Consider the following 15,467-nt stretch of genomic DNA (forward strand, 5'->3'; position numbering starts at 1 on the left):
TAAAAGGATTTTATTGATTGAATTGCTCTGTATCAATTACATAATTGATTATGACTTTTATGTATTTAAAATATTGTGTTTTGCATATTATATATATATATATATATATATATATATATATATATATATATATATATATATATATATATACAAACATATTTATACACATATTTTTATAAATATGTGTATATTTTTAATATATATGTTTATATTTATAATATATTCATATGCAGTTGTAGCAGTAACTAACATTACAGTAGCAGTACTATTTTTAATAAATTGTTTTCTGTTTGAATATATATAAACATTTAATTTATTTATTTGATGTCAAAAGTAGAATTTTCAACAGCCTTTATTCCAGTCTTAAAGAGCCACACAGATGGGAAATCAAAAATCACCTGTATTACAGTGTATGATGTAGCTGTCCATCAGTGTAAACAATGTGCAAAGTAATTAAACCAAAAAGTACACGATTTATAAAGTTATTGGCTTCTAAAGTAAGGAGTCGACTCTGAATCGCTGAAACGAGTCATTATAGATTTCAAATCTTTTCCCCATCTCTATGTGGGGGCAACTTTGCATAATAATCTCCGCCTACCGTCTTGGGAGAGCCGAAACTCTGACCTGCCCCACCCCCCCACACAGACGCTCTGTTTGGAGTGATAGCATCATGTCGAGGAGACAGTGTGTTTTTAATTGTAAAGGCAAGTTTGTTTTATTTTCACTGCCAAAGAATGAAGATCAGAAGAACCAATGGCTAAAATTCATTTTTACCACAATACCAGAGCAGTACAACAAATCCTTGTTGTGTTCACAACATTTCACTGATGACTGCTTTTCTAATCTCGGTGAATACAGCGGGATTTTCAAAGCGTTTGGCCATGAAAGAGGGTTCATTACCAACTTTATTTAGACCAACGAGCATCTCCGAATCACAACGCGAAGTATGATTATGAAGTTATGTGTTTGTTTTCTCCCGTATCAGTATGTCTGCTGTCTGCAGCTTGTCTGCGCTGATCTTTATTTACAAAAACGTCATTAAAATGAAGTGTAACTCCGTGAATACTCAACGAAGAGACATGAGAGAGATATCTATAGAAAGCTTGACATGTCTACTTTAAAACTAAACAAGTGCTGCCGAAAACAGATATTCTGTGATAAAGTAATCCATACGAAAACAACGCGATGTCTCACGTCTCCCTTCATTATATGTAATGTGACCACGCCCCCGCGCTGAACGGCTATTCAGATTCAAACTGAAGTGCGCGGCTTGAATACACCCACACAGAAGAAAAAGCAGCTGTTCAAGTTTTTTATTTTACTGTTTGCTTCGTGATGAGAGGAATAAGACATAATTCACCCCAAAAAGATGCTAACGCATTGTTTACCATGAAGGTGTGTGCGGAACAACCAATCAAACCTGACTATGTTAGTTGACCAATCAGAACACAGTATGCTACCGAAAGGTGGGGTTTAAGGAAACTGAATCTTTTGAACAGATTCGCGCGAACCGTTTGGGGATCTCTGAGAATTGAGGTAATTTTAAAATGATATTTTGACAAAATGACAATGTTTTTTAACCTTGGATGGATTTAAACCTAATGTACAGGACTTATAAACAGTGATAGGAAGCTTAGAATTTTCATCTTACTGGCTCTTTAAGTGTCACATGATCCTTCAGAAATCATTCTAATATGGTGATTTGCCACTCAATAAGTATTTCTTATCAACAATGTCGAAAATAGTTGTGCTTCTTAATATTTTTTGCCAAAACGCAGTGAATTATAATATAAATTTCTAAAGAGCATAATTTAAAAAAGTCATCTAAAACAAATACAGTATCATTATTCTAAAGTAACCTTTTCGGAGCAGTTTTTCTATCAATGGATGTATTTTCATTGGAAATGTAAAATTTACAATTGTTTTACTGCCCGACGAATTTCCAATGGAGATTATGTTCAGATTATGGTAGTTAATAATAATCAATGTACTTAATAAAACTGGTGTTTATGACCAAAGGACAAGCAAATAACTGCAGGAGTTTGCTTCACGTTTGTCTGCTTGTTTATATCTTATTGTATATGACACCTGCACAAACACAGTCACACTGCAGGTTTGCTATTTCTCCATGGACTTTCACAGCAGTCCCGGCCCCCAGCGGGAACCTCAGGAGCTCCTTGAAATGTCTCCATCAGAGCCTGAATGTTAAATTGAGCCCGGGGCTCTCCTCTGTTCAACCTTCCTATATTAGATCAGCATCTGAGAGAGAGAAAGAGAGAGAGAGAGAAAGCCATTTCTGAACACAGTGACCCAGCTGTTTGGTAGATTATCCCATCTGCAGAGATACTTTGCTCAGTAAATGTTTTCTCAAGCGCTCTGTGTGGGTGAGTGTGTACGTGAGAGGCCTACACTCTTTTAAATGGCAGTAATATCTTACTCTTTCCTCTTCGCAGGACTGCACCGTCTATGAAACCGAAAATAAGATCCTCCATGTGGTAAGTGTTTCTCTTCTGGTTTACGCTGCAATATGATGCTGATAATGAGCTCTAATGTTTCTCCTGTGAGCTCTGCCCTTATTTCTTCATTTACAGGAAGTACTGTGAGGATTCTCATACACATACTCTCTCTGCCTGTTTGTAAATGTTCATTTTACATGAACCATTTACCAAACAGATTCTTTCGAGTCATCATTCAGTAGTGCCTGCATTTTTGGCCCCAAAGAATCTTCCTTGATCTTTTTTGCAGTAAAAATAAATCTATTTTTAGATTGCACTATGTCACTATTTCAGGTTAGTTGTAAATTAAGGCTAAATAGAGGCTCCAGTTACTGTAAGTGCTGTTCTAATAGTTTTTTCCCCAGACAAGGACCATTTTAAGATCTTCAAATCTATAATATAATATAATATAATATAATATAATATAATATAATATAATATAATATAATATAATATAATATAATATAATATAATATAATATATACTATACAAATATTATATTATATTATATTATATTATATTATATTATATTATATTATATTATATTATATTATATTATATTATATTCAACCAACTCCCTGCCAATTAAGAAATAAACTTTTCCAAACCAAATAATTAATAAAACGTAAACTCCTGATGACTAATTTTATAAGCACACAGTGATTTGAATAGATGCTTTAAATGTTTGAGTCATTTGAGTCATCATTCTGTAGTGATTGTTAAAGTCTTTGCATTTTAGGCCCCAGAGAATCTTCTTTGATCTTTTTTATAGTGAAATAATCTTTACATTAAATAACGCTTTTTCTTTGTTTGGTGTTAGTACACTTTTTTTCAGGATAAGAATCATTTAATTCCTGATTATATATTATGTTATGTTATGTTATATTGTTTTCACATTATTTAAAGTATAACTCTCATACAGACTTCTAGTTAAGGGAATTCTTTTTGATGAATCATTTAAAATACATGATTCAAATGAATGCATATACATTTTGATCACAACTTTTTATTTATTTATTTTGCAGTGATCTCAGCCTTTGAACGCAACGCTGATTGATTTTAATAGTTGTTTTTGTTTCATGTAAAAGACATGATTCCTCATCTCAGTGTTTTTATATTTGTTGCTGTAGGTAACCATTTTGTGAACATGTATTTTACTAGTTCAAACCGTGAGGTGAAGTTCCCTTTGCAGTCACAGGAGAGCCACAGCAAGGCTCTTTGTGAGATTCCCGTCTCATACACACTGGCACACAACAGTGTGTGTGGCAGGTCCTGTTGTCGCCACAGACTGCTGGGCTGGGCACAGCTGTCATTCTCACTGAGTCCCACAGCTATAAATACCTACACATTGTGCCTGCTAGCAGCAGATTTCATTCCCCAGCACCACCCCACCTCAGCTACCGGCTGTAGGAGGAGAAGCAAAAACACCAATGACACCAGATGAAAGCAGAAGCAGAGAGAGAGATGAAACCATAAAACAAAGTGAATTAAAGTGCTACAGATCCCTAAAATGCAAATACAAATCGCAATATAATTGCAGTCATACTAGGCAGAGAAATCCAGGTGCATGTTTTGCAAATCTAGTAGCAAAGTGAAAAATGCTAAGCATGATAATAGTGTTGCTGCTGTACATAGATATAGCTATGTAGTAATGTTTTCTAGATAGGTAGGTAGGTAGGTACAGACAGACATGCAGACAGACAGACAGACAGACAGACAGACAGACAGATAGATAGATAGATAGATAGATAGATATATATTTCCAATTTTTTAACACTTTTTGCTTCTTGCTTACTGTATTTGAAAAGTTTCTTGAGAGTCTCAGTAGGTTTGTAATTTACTTTACATTCGAGCCAGTAAAAAGCTTGTTGAGAGAAAAGTGGAGAGCAGAGGAATAGTGCAGTGGTTAACAGGAAATGAAACAACATCGATTCCCACCTCCTTCACCTTGAGTGAACTACACCAATATCCCAGACAGGTGAAATCTGATCATAATCGCTGAGAATTTGATATAACGCTGTTGAGATAATGAACGAAAAGGGGCCGAGAGTACAGGGGAGACTGATAAACCAAAAAAAGAAGAAAAACCTAAACCAGAATGAAACTCAACTTCTTGACAATTAATGCAGCACATTTTCCAAATCTAATTATCCCATAACTGATCAACCCATAGATTTACTCCTAGTCTTTTTAGGCATAACGTCCCTAGGTTACGTATGTAACCCTAGTTCCTCGAGGGAACGAGACGCTGCGTCGATCGCATTTGGGGAACGCCTTTGGCAAGAACAACTCTGAATATCGTGTGCAATCAGTTCAATGGAAGAGCGTGACGTCACGGACGGGGTGACGTAGCGACCAGGAAGCTATAAAGGCACGTGCCACGCAGCTGGCTTCAGCTTCGAGTAGGGAAGCAAGCGCAGGCAGGGGTGCCGGGAGTATGGCTCGGCGACGCAGCGTCTCGTTCCCTCGAGGAACTAGGGTTACATACGTAACCTAGGGACGTTCCTCTTCGGGAACTCGAGCTGCGTCGATCGCATTTGGGGAACGATGTGCCAACGCTGCCAGACTACCAAACCCCTGCCTAGTGTGTATCCGTAGAGCACAGCTTAGGACGAGAGGACAGAAGAGCCAGGAGCGGCTCGCATATCGAGATTGTAAAATCTGGCAAATGTAGAGGGCGTGGACCACCCCGCAGCGTTGCAGATGTCCAAGAGGGACACACCTGCCAGGAAGGCCTTAGAGGCAGCCATACTCCGCGTAGAGTGAGCCTTGGCTCCCAAAGGAAGGGGAAGACCAGAGGACTCATATGACTCGTTGATAGCCTCGACTATCCAACGGCTGAGGGTCTGCTTAGAGGCAGGAGAACCCCTGTTAGTAGGACCGTAGCATACAAGCAATTGGTCGGATTTTCTCCACAGGGCAGCTCTGTGGACGTATGCGTCCAGTGCTCGCACTGGACACATACAATTTAGCTTCACCTGGTCTGGCTCCCGAAGGCCTGCAGTACGACAGGTTGTGGTGTGACAGAGGGAACTTTAGGAATATAACCCGCTCGAGGGTAAAGAAATGCTTTGGCCATACCAGGGGCAAAGTCTAGATAATTAGGGGCCACCGAGAGGGCCTGGAGATCTCCAACTCTCTTTAGAGAAGTAATAGCCAATAATAGGGCAGTCTTAAGTGTCAGATGTCTGTCTGATATTTCTTGAATTGGCTCGAATGGAGCTTTGCAGAGAGCCTCTAACACCACAACCAGATCCCATGGGGGAATACGGGACCGTACTGGAGGTCTCAGCCTCAGTGCACCTCGGAGGAAACGTGTAACTAGGGGGTGTCTACCCAGTGACTGGTCACTGAAAGGGACGTGGTAAGCAGCTATGGCCGCCACGTACACCTTTAAGGTGGAGTGGGTCAACCCCGCAGAGAGCCTAGCTTGTAAAAACTCCAGAACTGTACCAACTGGGCAGTTAACAGGGTCAAGGTGGCGATCTCTGCACCATGAAGTGAAGAGTTTCCACTTCAGGGCGTACAGTTTCCTCGTAGAGGGAGCTCTGGATTGGAGTAGGGTCTCAACAACCTCGGTTGAGAGACCAGCTGCTAACAGATGTGCCCCCTCAGGGGCCACACCCACAGCTTCCACAACTCCGGCCGAGGGTGAATTATTTTGCCCTGCGCCTGAGAGAGTAGATCTGTCCTGATCGGAATCTGCCATGGAGAGCCGTCGAGGAGAGAAATCAGATCTGCGAACCATACTCGGCCCGGCCAGAACGGGGCTACTAACAACAGACGGACCCCGTCCCGGCGTACTCTCGCCAGAACTCCCGGGAGCAGAGCGATGGGGGGAAAGGCATACAGACGAATCCTCGGCCAAGTCTGTGCCATGGCATCTAGTCCCAGTGGAGCTGGGTGAACTAGAGAGAACCAGAGGGGACATTGCGATGTCTCTCGAGTCGCGAAGAGGTCCACCTGAGCTTTGCCAAATATCTGCCATATCTGCTTCACCACCTCGGGATGAAGCATCCATTCCCCGGGCCTTGGCCCCTGTCTCGACAGCATGTCTGCTCCCACATTCAATCGCCCAGGAATATACACTGCTCTTAACGAGAGGAGTTTGCCCTGGGACCACAGGAGGATCTGGTACACCAGCTTGTACAAGGGGCGTGAACGCAGACCCCCCTGGTGATTGATATAAGAGACTACCGCTGTGTTGTCGGTGCGCACTAACACATGACAGCCTCTCAGGTCTGGGAGGAAATATTTTAAAGCTCGATACACTGCTAGCATTTCTAGACAATTGATGTGCCATGTCAGATGGCGACCGCTCCACAGACCGCGGGCAGGGTGGCCACTCATGACCGCACCCCAACCGGTGAGGGACGCATCTGTCGCTAGCGTTACACGGCGACCAAGAGATCCCAGCACCGGGCCCTGATTCAAGAACCAAGGTTTCTTCCATATGTCTAAGGCACGAAGGCATCGCCGCGTGACCTGAATAGTTCGGAAAGGATTTCCCCTCGGGGAAAACCCCTTGGTCTTGAGCCACCACTGAAGGGGCCTCATGTGCAGGAGACCAAAAGGTATCACGTTGGACGCAGCTGCCATGAGCCCTAACAGTCTCTGAAACTGCTTCACAGTGAGTGACTGGCCTTCTCTGACTCTCTTGACTGATGTGAGGATCGACTCGATCCGAGCAGGAGACATACGTGCCTGCATCGTGGTCGAATCCCATACTACGCCTAGATAGGTGGTTCTCTGAACTGGAGAAAGTACACTCTTCTTGGCATTCAGTCTCAAACCCAGCTCCCCCATGTGTGCGAGAACGACATCTCGATGTCGAACCGCCATCTGCTCTGATTGAGCTAAGATCAACCAATCGTCGATATAATTTAGAATGCGGATGCCCTGCATACGGAGGGGTACCAGAGCCGCATCTACACACTTCGTGAATGTGCGGGGTGAGAGTGCAAGGCCGAATGGAAGTACTCGATATTGATAAGCTTTGCCCCCGAAAGCGAACCTCAGAAACTTCCTGTGTTGTGGAAGGATGGATATGTGGAAGTATGCGTCTTTGAGATCTATCGTGACAAACCAGTCCTCGGATCTGATTTGAGCTACAACCTGTTTGACAGTAAGCATTTTGAACTTCAGTGACATAACTGAGAGGTTTAACTGACGTAGGTCTAAGATCGGACGCAACCCCCCATCCTTCTTTGGAACTATGAAATACCGGCTGTAGAACCCGGATTCCCTGTCTAGAGGAGGGACCACCTCGATGGCCTCCTTCCTTAATAGGGTATTCACTTCTTGTTCCATAACCAGAGCCTGCTGGGGGCCGACGACTGTCGGTGTAACCCCATCGAATTTCGGCGGTGGACGGCCGAATTGAATAGCGTAGCCTCTTTCTACTGTGTGCAGGACCCATTGAGAAACATTTGGCAGAAGTCTCCACGCTGCTCGAAAATGTACTAAGGGAATCAGTCTCTCGAGACTGATCTCTGGTGTAAGAGGCCCCCGAAGGGGAGGCGAGCTTCCCAGCTCCGCTACGCTCACGGGCGGAAATAACTGGGAGGGACGCTCGCGGGAGACCGCTGCGCCCTGAAACACTGGCAGGGTTGGCAGACCGGCCTCCGGAGGGTACCGGGGAGAGGCGGGCACCGTATACTGAGGTGGGAACCGCTCTGACCCCGTAGGGGCTACCCTCGAGGTCACTGGTAGCATGGCGTCAGGACCTCTTTGTCGAGGACTTCCTAGCTTCGATAATAGTACGAAGGTCTGATTTTAATCTAGGAGCCCCCGACTCAGAGCGCTTAGACCCTCGGTCCCGGCGTGGGGGAGCACGAGTGGCGACGCTCTGCTTTTGAGCCTCGCGGTATGAGGAGCCTGCTAGTGGCGTGGGTATCTCCCGTCCAGATAACCCACAAGAGCGACGAGGGAGGAAACTCTGGAACGCCGCCGCCTGTTTACGGGCCTCCTGGAACCTGTCGACGACAGTATTGACTGTGTCGCCGAACAGGCCCGAGGCTTGGAGCGGGGCGTCCAGGAGGCAGAACCTGTCACGGTCTTTAATTTGGGACAGGTTCAGCCATAAATGCCTCTCCGCGGCCACCAAGGCTGCCATAGACCGCCCAATTGCGCGAGCGGTCTCTTTGGTGGCGCGGAGGGAGAGATCAGCGGTCCGTCTAAGTTCTGCAATATCGTCGGACTTGATCCCCTCTCCCTCGTCTACATCTCTCAACAGGTCGGCCTGATATGCTTGAAGGACGGCCATGGTGTGAAGGCACGCCCCTGCCTGACCTGCTGCCACATAGCCCTTGCCCACTAACCCTGATGTCGTTCTTAATGCTTTAGTAGGCAAGGCCGGAGCCTTCAGAGACGACGCCGAACCGGGTGACAGATAGCCCGCAAGCGTCTGTTCAACCCGTGGCATCGCTCTGTAACCACGCTCATCGAGCCCTGTCACATTCCCATAATACTGCGAATCAGGGCCGAAAAGACGGGTGGAATATGGATGTTTCCACGACCTCGCTATCTCATCATGGAGGTCGGGAAAAAAAGGGAAGGCTCCGGGCTGGAGGTGGTTGTCTGGGCCTGAGATACCGCTCATCTAATTTACTTCTCTGCGGTTCATGTGATTTTTGTGGGGGCCAGTCTATTTTTAACTTCTCGACTGCGCGAGTTACCACCTCCAGCAGCTCCTCATACTGGGGCGAAAGGGGTGGCGAATCCCTGCCAACTGTCTCCACATCCACCTCATCAGACGAAGAGAGGTGGAGTGTCGACCCCTCGCCCTGGGCGGAAGAAACCGACGAGCGTGCTTCCGATCCCAGGGTTTGGGCGCCAGATCTAGCAGATGAGGAAGGAGATAAGGACGTGCCCGTCTCCATTCCCTCTGCCAGATCCACCTGCGAACCCCACGAGTGCAGCAGCCGCTCTGCCTCAGCAGAAGCGGGGCCAGAGCCGCGGGGAACGCTGGCGAAGGCTCCCTCCTCGAAGAGAGCCCTCCGGGATCGAAGCGCCCGCATTGGCAATCGTTCACAATGCGGGCAGTCGGCTCCCTCGAGAGCCGACTCAGCGTGCTCCGATCCCAGGCAAACCACGCATAAATCATGTGTGTCCCCAGCCGTGATGTAGCGCTGGCATGGAGGAACACACAGTTTATAGCGCGATTTGGTTTCGCCCTTCAAATGTCTCGTCTTAGCTTTAGACTTAGGCATCGTAGTCTAATGATACTGGACAGACAACAGTAAATAAGACTTACAAGACAGACTTATGAACATGCACACACAGAGCGCTTGCTGAAAGACGCGAAGCTGAAGCCAGCTGCGTGGCACGTGCCTTTATAGCTTCCTGGTCGCTACGTCACCCCGTCCGTGACGTCACGCTCTTCCATTGAACTGATTGCACACGATATTCAGAGTTGTTCTTGCCAAAGGCGTTCCCCAAATGCGATCGACGCAGCTCGAGTTCCCGAAGAGGAACAAAGTCTTTCCCAACGGAAACGGCTTCAGAACTGCTCCTGTTTATTAAAACTGTGCCCCACAAAAGTTGAATATTGACTTCATCGAAAGATGCATTCTGTGGTCACGGGACATTAAACCTAAATTTGATCATATCTATGATGCTGAGTTAAATCTAATAAATGTTCGCCCAGTGCAGCATATCTGTGGAGAAATATAATTGATATGCTTTCTCCCTCTTTTTTCTCTCTCTCAAGTGTAAGACATTGTCTGGAGTATGTGACCACATCATCTCACTGTCGTCAGACCCCCTGGTCTCCCAGTCGGCACATCTGGAGGTGGTTCAACTGGCTAATATTAAACCTACAGAGGGTCTGGTAAGATCACACACAATTATATTGTTCTACAGATGAATGTGCTGTTTACTGATGTTTATCATTATGTTTTAAATTCAATTATTAATAAAATAATTTAGTGTAAACATATCTGCCTGATTGTAGTTCAGGAGTTCTGATGATTAGTATTTGATCATTTATTAATATATTAAATGTTATTAATTGTATATTATAAGATATAGAACTATGAGTGACTAAAATACAGTATAAACTTCCATTCAAAATGTTGGGGTTAGTTAGATTTATTATAAATAAATTAATATTTTTATTAAGCAAGCATGCATCAAATTGACCAGAAGAAACAGTTAAGACATATACTTTGACAAAAGATTTCGATTTTAAATAAAATATATATTTTTTTACAGAACTTTCTATTGCTATGAATTATGTTTTATACAAATTAGCATATTAGAATAAATCTAGATATTAGAATAATTTCTGAAGGACCATGTGATGTATATATATACAGACACACACACACACACACCACACACAAACACACAAACACACTAGCAAATTAGAATACTTCATAAGACCAATATTTTTTTGGTGAATTGTTGGCCTGTACATGTACTCAATATTTGGTAGAGTCTCCTTTTGCTTTAATTACTGCCTCAATTTGCCATCGTATGGATGTGATCAGTTTGTGGCACTGCTGTGGTGGTATGGAAGCCCAGGTTTGTTTGACAGTGGCTTTCAGCTTATCTGCATTTTTTGGTCTCTTGTTTAAAATGTTTCTCTTGACAATACATCTTGACAGTATGTATTAAATAAATTCAATGCAAGTTTTTGGTTCTTTTAATTGTGATGATTTTGGCTCACATTTGACAAAAACTCACAAAAACTCGCCAATCAGCTAATCAACTCAAAACACCTGCAAAGGTTTCCTGAGCCTTCAAAATGAACTCTCAGTTTGGTTCACTAGGCTACACAATCATGGGGAAGACTGCTGATCTGACAGTCATTTGACACCCTTCACCAGGAGGGTAAGCCACAAACATTCAATCCCAAAGAAGCTGGCTGTTCACAGAGTGCTGTATCAAAGCATATTAACAGAAAGTTGAGTGGAAGGAAAAGGTGTGGAAGAAAAAGATGCACAACCAACCGAGAGAACAGCAGCCTTATGAGGATTGCAAAATCGTTTCAAGGATTTGAGTGAACATCACAAGGAATGGACTGAGGCTGTGGTCAAGGCACACAGACATGTCAAGGAATTTGGCTACAGTTGTCATATTCCTCTTGTTAAGACACTCCTGAACCACAGACAATGTCAGAGGCATCTTACCTGGGCTAAGGAGAAGAACAACTGGACTGTTGCCCAGTGGTCCAAAGTCGTCTTTTTAGATGAGAGCAAGTTTTGTATTTAATTTGGAAACCAAGGTTCTAGAGTCTGGAGGAAGGGTGGAGAAGCTTATAGCCCAAGTTACTTTAAGTCCAGTGTTAAGTTTCCACAGTCTGCGATTTTGGGTGCAGTGTCATCTGCTGGTGTTGGTCCATTGTGTTTTTTGGAAAATCGAAGTCACTGCACCTGTTTATCAAGAAATTTTGGAGAACTTCATGCTTCCTTCTGCTGACCAGCTTTTTGAAGATGCTGATTTCATTTTCCAGCAGTATTTGGCACCTGCCCATTCTGCCAAAAGTACTGAAATTTGGTTAAATGACCATGGTGTTGGTGTGCTTGAATGGCCAGCAAACTCACCAGACCTGAACCCCATAGAAAATCAATGCAATATTGTCAAAAGGAAAATGAGAAACCAGAGACCAAAAAATGCAGGTGAGCTGAAGGCCACTGTCAAAGAAACCTATGCTTCCATACCACCTCAGCAGTGCCACAAACTGATCACATCCACGCGACGCCAAATTGAGGCAGCAATTAAAGAAGACCCTAAGTTCTGAGTACATGTACAGTAAATGAGCATACTTTCCAGAATGCCAACAATTCACTAAAAAAGTTTTTTTATTGGTCTGATGAAGTATTCTAATTTGTTGAGAATTGATGAGTTTTTGTTAAATGTGAGCCAAAATCATCACAATTAAAAAAACAAAAAAACAAAGACTTAAACTACTTCAGTCTGTGTGCATTGAATTTATTTAATACACGAGTGACACAATTCTAATTTGTTGAGATGCACCTGTATTATATATTTATACAGTATATATAGAGAAAATTATGCATCCTTGGTGAGTATATGAGATCTTGAGAAAACTTATGCTTTTGAAAAATCTTAGAAAAACCCCAAAACTTTTGAATGAATATGTAATGGTATCCTTTTGTTAGCAGTGAAGCTTGACTGTAGCTTAACTAATTGAAATTTATAAGCGGCTTGTATATCTTGCCAAGCAGTTTCAAAATAACTTCCTCAGCATTGGTCTTTGTTCTAATGAGCAAGTGTGTGTGTGTGTGTGTGTGAATGCATGCTTATGTTCAAAAATCTCTTTATATACATGAATAGACTGAAAGCATTTTGAAGTGTTCTTCAATGTGCATAAGACAGAAAGAGGAAGAGGTGAGGAGATTATTCATTATAGTCTATTAATTTCATCCTGTGTCTTTTATATCTTAAGGGAATGTACATCAAATCCACATATGATGGGCTTCATGTTATCACAGGAACCACAGAGGGGGTAAGAGCCAGTCGGTGTTAATGTGTGCGCTCTAATTCATGTGTCTTTTATAATGTCCTGCATGCTGCAGATAAAAGTAATGAATCTCAGCAATTGATTGTACCGCTGTTACTGCACAGGCTCAAATTAAAGAGCAGGAGAGAGAGAACGAGAGAGCTATACAGACAAGAGTGCTCTAAATAAAGATCCACAGATCATGTGACTGAAAGCTCTTGGTTTTTGTTGTAGCTCTAATAGTGGGTGGAAATCACACGCTATACTGCAATATGCAGTACCCATAGAAAAGAAGCACCATGATATTTATATTATATGTCATATTTCAGTTGCATATCTTAGACCACATTGAGATTAAATTAATAACAATTTGAGATGTCTTCTGTGTCTCAGACAGATTTTTCTGTCTAAATAAGATTATTTCACAATATTACTGTATTGGTTATTACTGTATCTATTTTTTTTATCAAATAAATGCAAAGCATAAGTGACAATGTGAAACCAGAATGCAATGTAAATTGGTTTGGATAAAAGCAACTATGTAAATAAGTTTGTCCCTATATTATTCTATCTTTTTATACCTCTCCATTTTTCCGTCTCTTTCTTAGTCTCCAGCAGATCGCTGTAAGAAGATCCACGCAGGTGACGAGGTCATCCAGGTGAACCATCAGACAGTGGTGAGTGTCAGTCTCTCATCAGTCACTTACTCTGTTTGCCTCATTTATTCTTCTATTTTATCATCCATCCATCCATCAATTTCGTTCCCTATATATATGTAAGTTTCACTTGATATTCAATAACAGTTGGCCCTTTCCTTTCAGTTTGTGAATTATAGAACTAAAAAATTAGCTGCGTTTGAATTTGAGGGCTTTGACGTGTCTTTGTTAAAGCACCAAGAGCTTTAAAACTAGATATTACTAGATGTATTTTTAGCTCCTTTCTGACTAAGGCAACTATATTCCAGTTTGACTGAATTCACAATGCTGATTGAGTGTGTTATGCTTTAGACTGCGTTTCTGAGTGAGACTGGAGTGTTTAAAGGGCATAAGAGGCTGTAAATGTAATGAAGGGAAGTGTGTTTTTAAGGATGGTCGAATTTGAGAGATTTCTGTGCGTGCATATGGAGTGCGTCAATAGGTACTCCAATGATCGTACCCTGTGGAGTTCCCTTTTCTGCGTACATCTGTGTACAATTAATAGCGCACGGAGTGTAGCTTGTCAAATCAATTCTGTTTGAAATGTCTTCCTTAGTGTTTGATGTGCATAAGGTGCTGAATAATTTGTTGAATCTTTGAATTGTATTCTCAAGTGGGGCATGTTTTATGAAGTTAAGGAATCTGCAGGCTGCTAAATATCCCACAATGACGTTGATATTTAGATTTATGATGGTCTTTGCGTGATGGTTTTTACGTCAAGGCATCAGAATTCAACTTTTTTTCTTGTTTGTGTTAAGTCATCTTGTCGCTATGGGGAGGGATGCTGAGCTTGTTTTGTGATGAAACATCAGCAACACTAAGGTCTCATTAATCCTCATGTAATTAAACTGTTGTCACCTTCATAATTGGATAAAAGCGCTTCTAATGTGTGATAAGCGATACGAATTCGGCTTGTAGCAAAAAACACAAAGACAAATAATTACCATGACAATACTCAAGAATGGTGCATTGTGGGAGCAACTTGATATGTCACCTCAGTGATAGTATCTGTATGCTATGGGATCAGGTCTGAATGTCCAGCCCATCTCAGTGTGTGTGTGTGTGTGTGTGTGTGTGTGTGTATTGTGGTTATTTCTGTTTGTTGAAGAACATGGTAAGTGTAAACTGTGTGTGGGTCACGTTTTGCCTACATTGTGGATACTCAATGTCCCCATAAGGATATTAAAGGATAGTTAAACCTTAAACCAGCCAACAGTAAACTGCTTAATAAACATAATAAATAATGTCTTAAAGAAATTCGGAAAATGCAGAAAGGTTTCTGTGGAGGTAAGGCTAGGAGATAGAAAGTATCATTAGCTCAGGATAACTATAATAAATCAAAAGTGTCCACTATGATAGAAAAACAAAAGTTTGAATGCGTGTTTATTACTTAATTTCACCTCTTTTTATATGCTGACATTGTAGTGATTAATGAGGATTTATTATAAAGGTAATCCTTTCTTTTGCATATCAAATAAAAAAAAAACTATATGAACTAACAGCAATTGTTTATTGCGATTATTCATAAATAATTAAGTTAATTATTGAACATCAAACATTGAACTCCTTTTATCACAGTGTTTTAAACTTTATGATGCCACAGATCCCCAAATATATTTATGATTCCCTTTTGAGGGACCACTTCCTGTAATATAAAAGCAATTCTATTTTTAATGTTTAAAGACCTTTTTATTTGATTTTATTTTAACCCCTGTTTTATATTGTTGCTTTTGTCACTGTAATAAGCCACTTGAGTCAGTGATGATGTACAATTATTTTTATCATGGTTAAGTGGCCTTGTATTATCTA

The 15,467-nt window shown here is 42.0% G+C and overlaps 1 protein-coding gene across 15 annotated transcripts in view; it reads left to right on the forward strand.

Annotated features, from left to right (window-relative positions):
• Positions 1-15,467, forward strand: part of LOC113042388 (connector enhancer of kinase suppressor of ras 2-like) — a 76,872-nt gene that overhangs the window by 33,947 nt on the left and 27,458 nt on the right. For all 15 annotated transcript variants that reach the window (XM_026201224.1, XM_026201226.1, XM_026201221.1 and 12 more), the window contains exons 5-8: positions 2,454-2,495; positions 10,207-10,326; positions 12,910-12,969; positions 13,572-13,640. In XM_026201224.1, coding sequence (XP_026057009.1) covers positions 2,454-2,495; positions 10,207-10,326; positions 12,910-12,969; positions 13,572-13,640 — 291 coding nt within the window. The remainder of the gene's footprint in view (positions 1-2,453; positions 2,496-10,206; positions 10,327-12,909; positions 12,970-13,571; positions 13,641-15,467) is intronic.

The sequence above is a fragment of the Carassius auratus genome, chromosome 24 (genome assembly GCF_003368295.1).
Source record: "Carassius auratus strain Wakin chromosome 24, ASM336829v1, whole genome shotgun sequence".
Taxonomy (NCBI): Eukaryota; Metazoa; Chordata; class Actinopteri; order Cypriniformes; family Cyprinidae; genus Carassius; species Carassius auratus.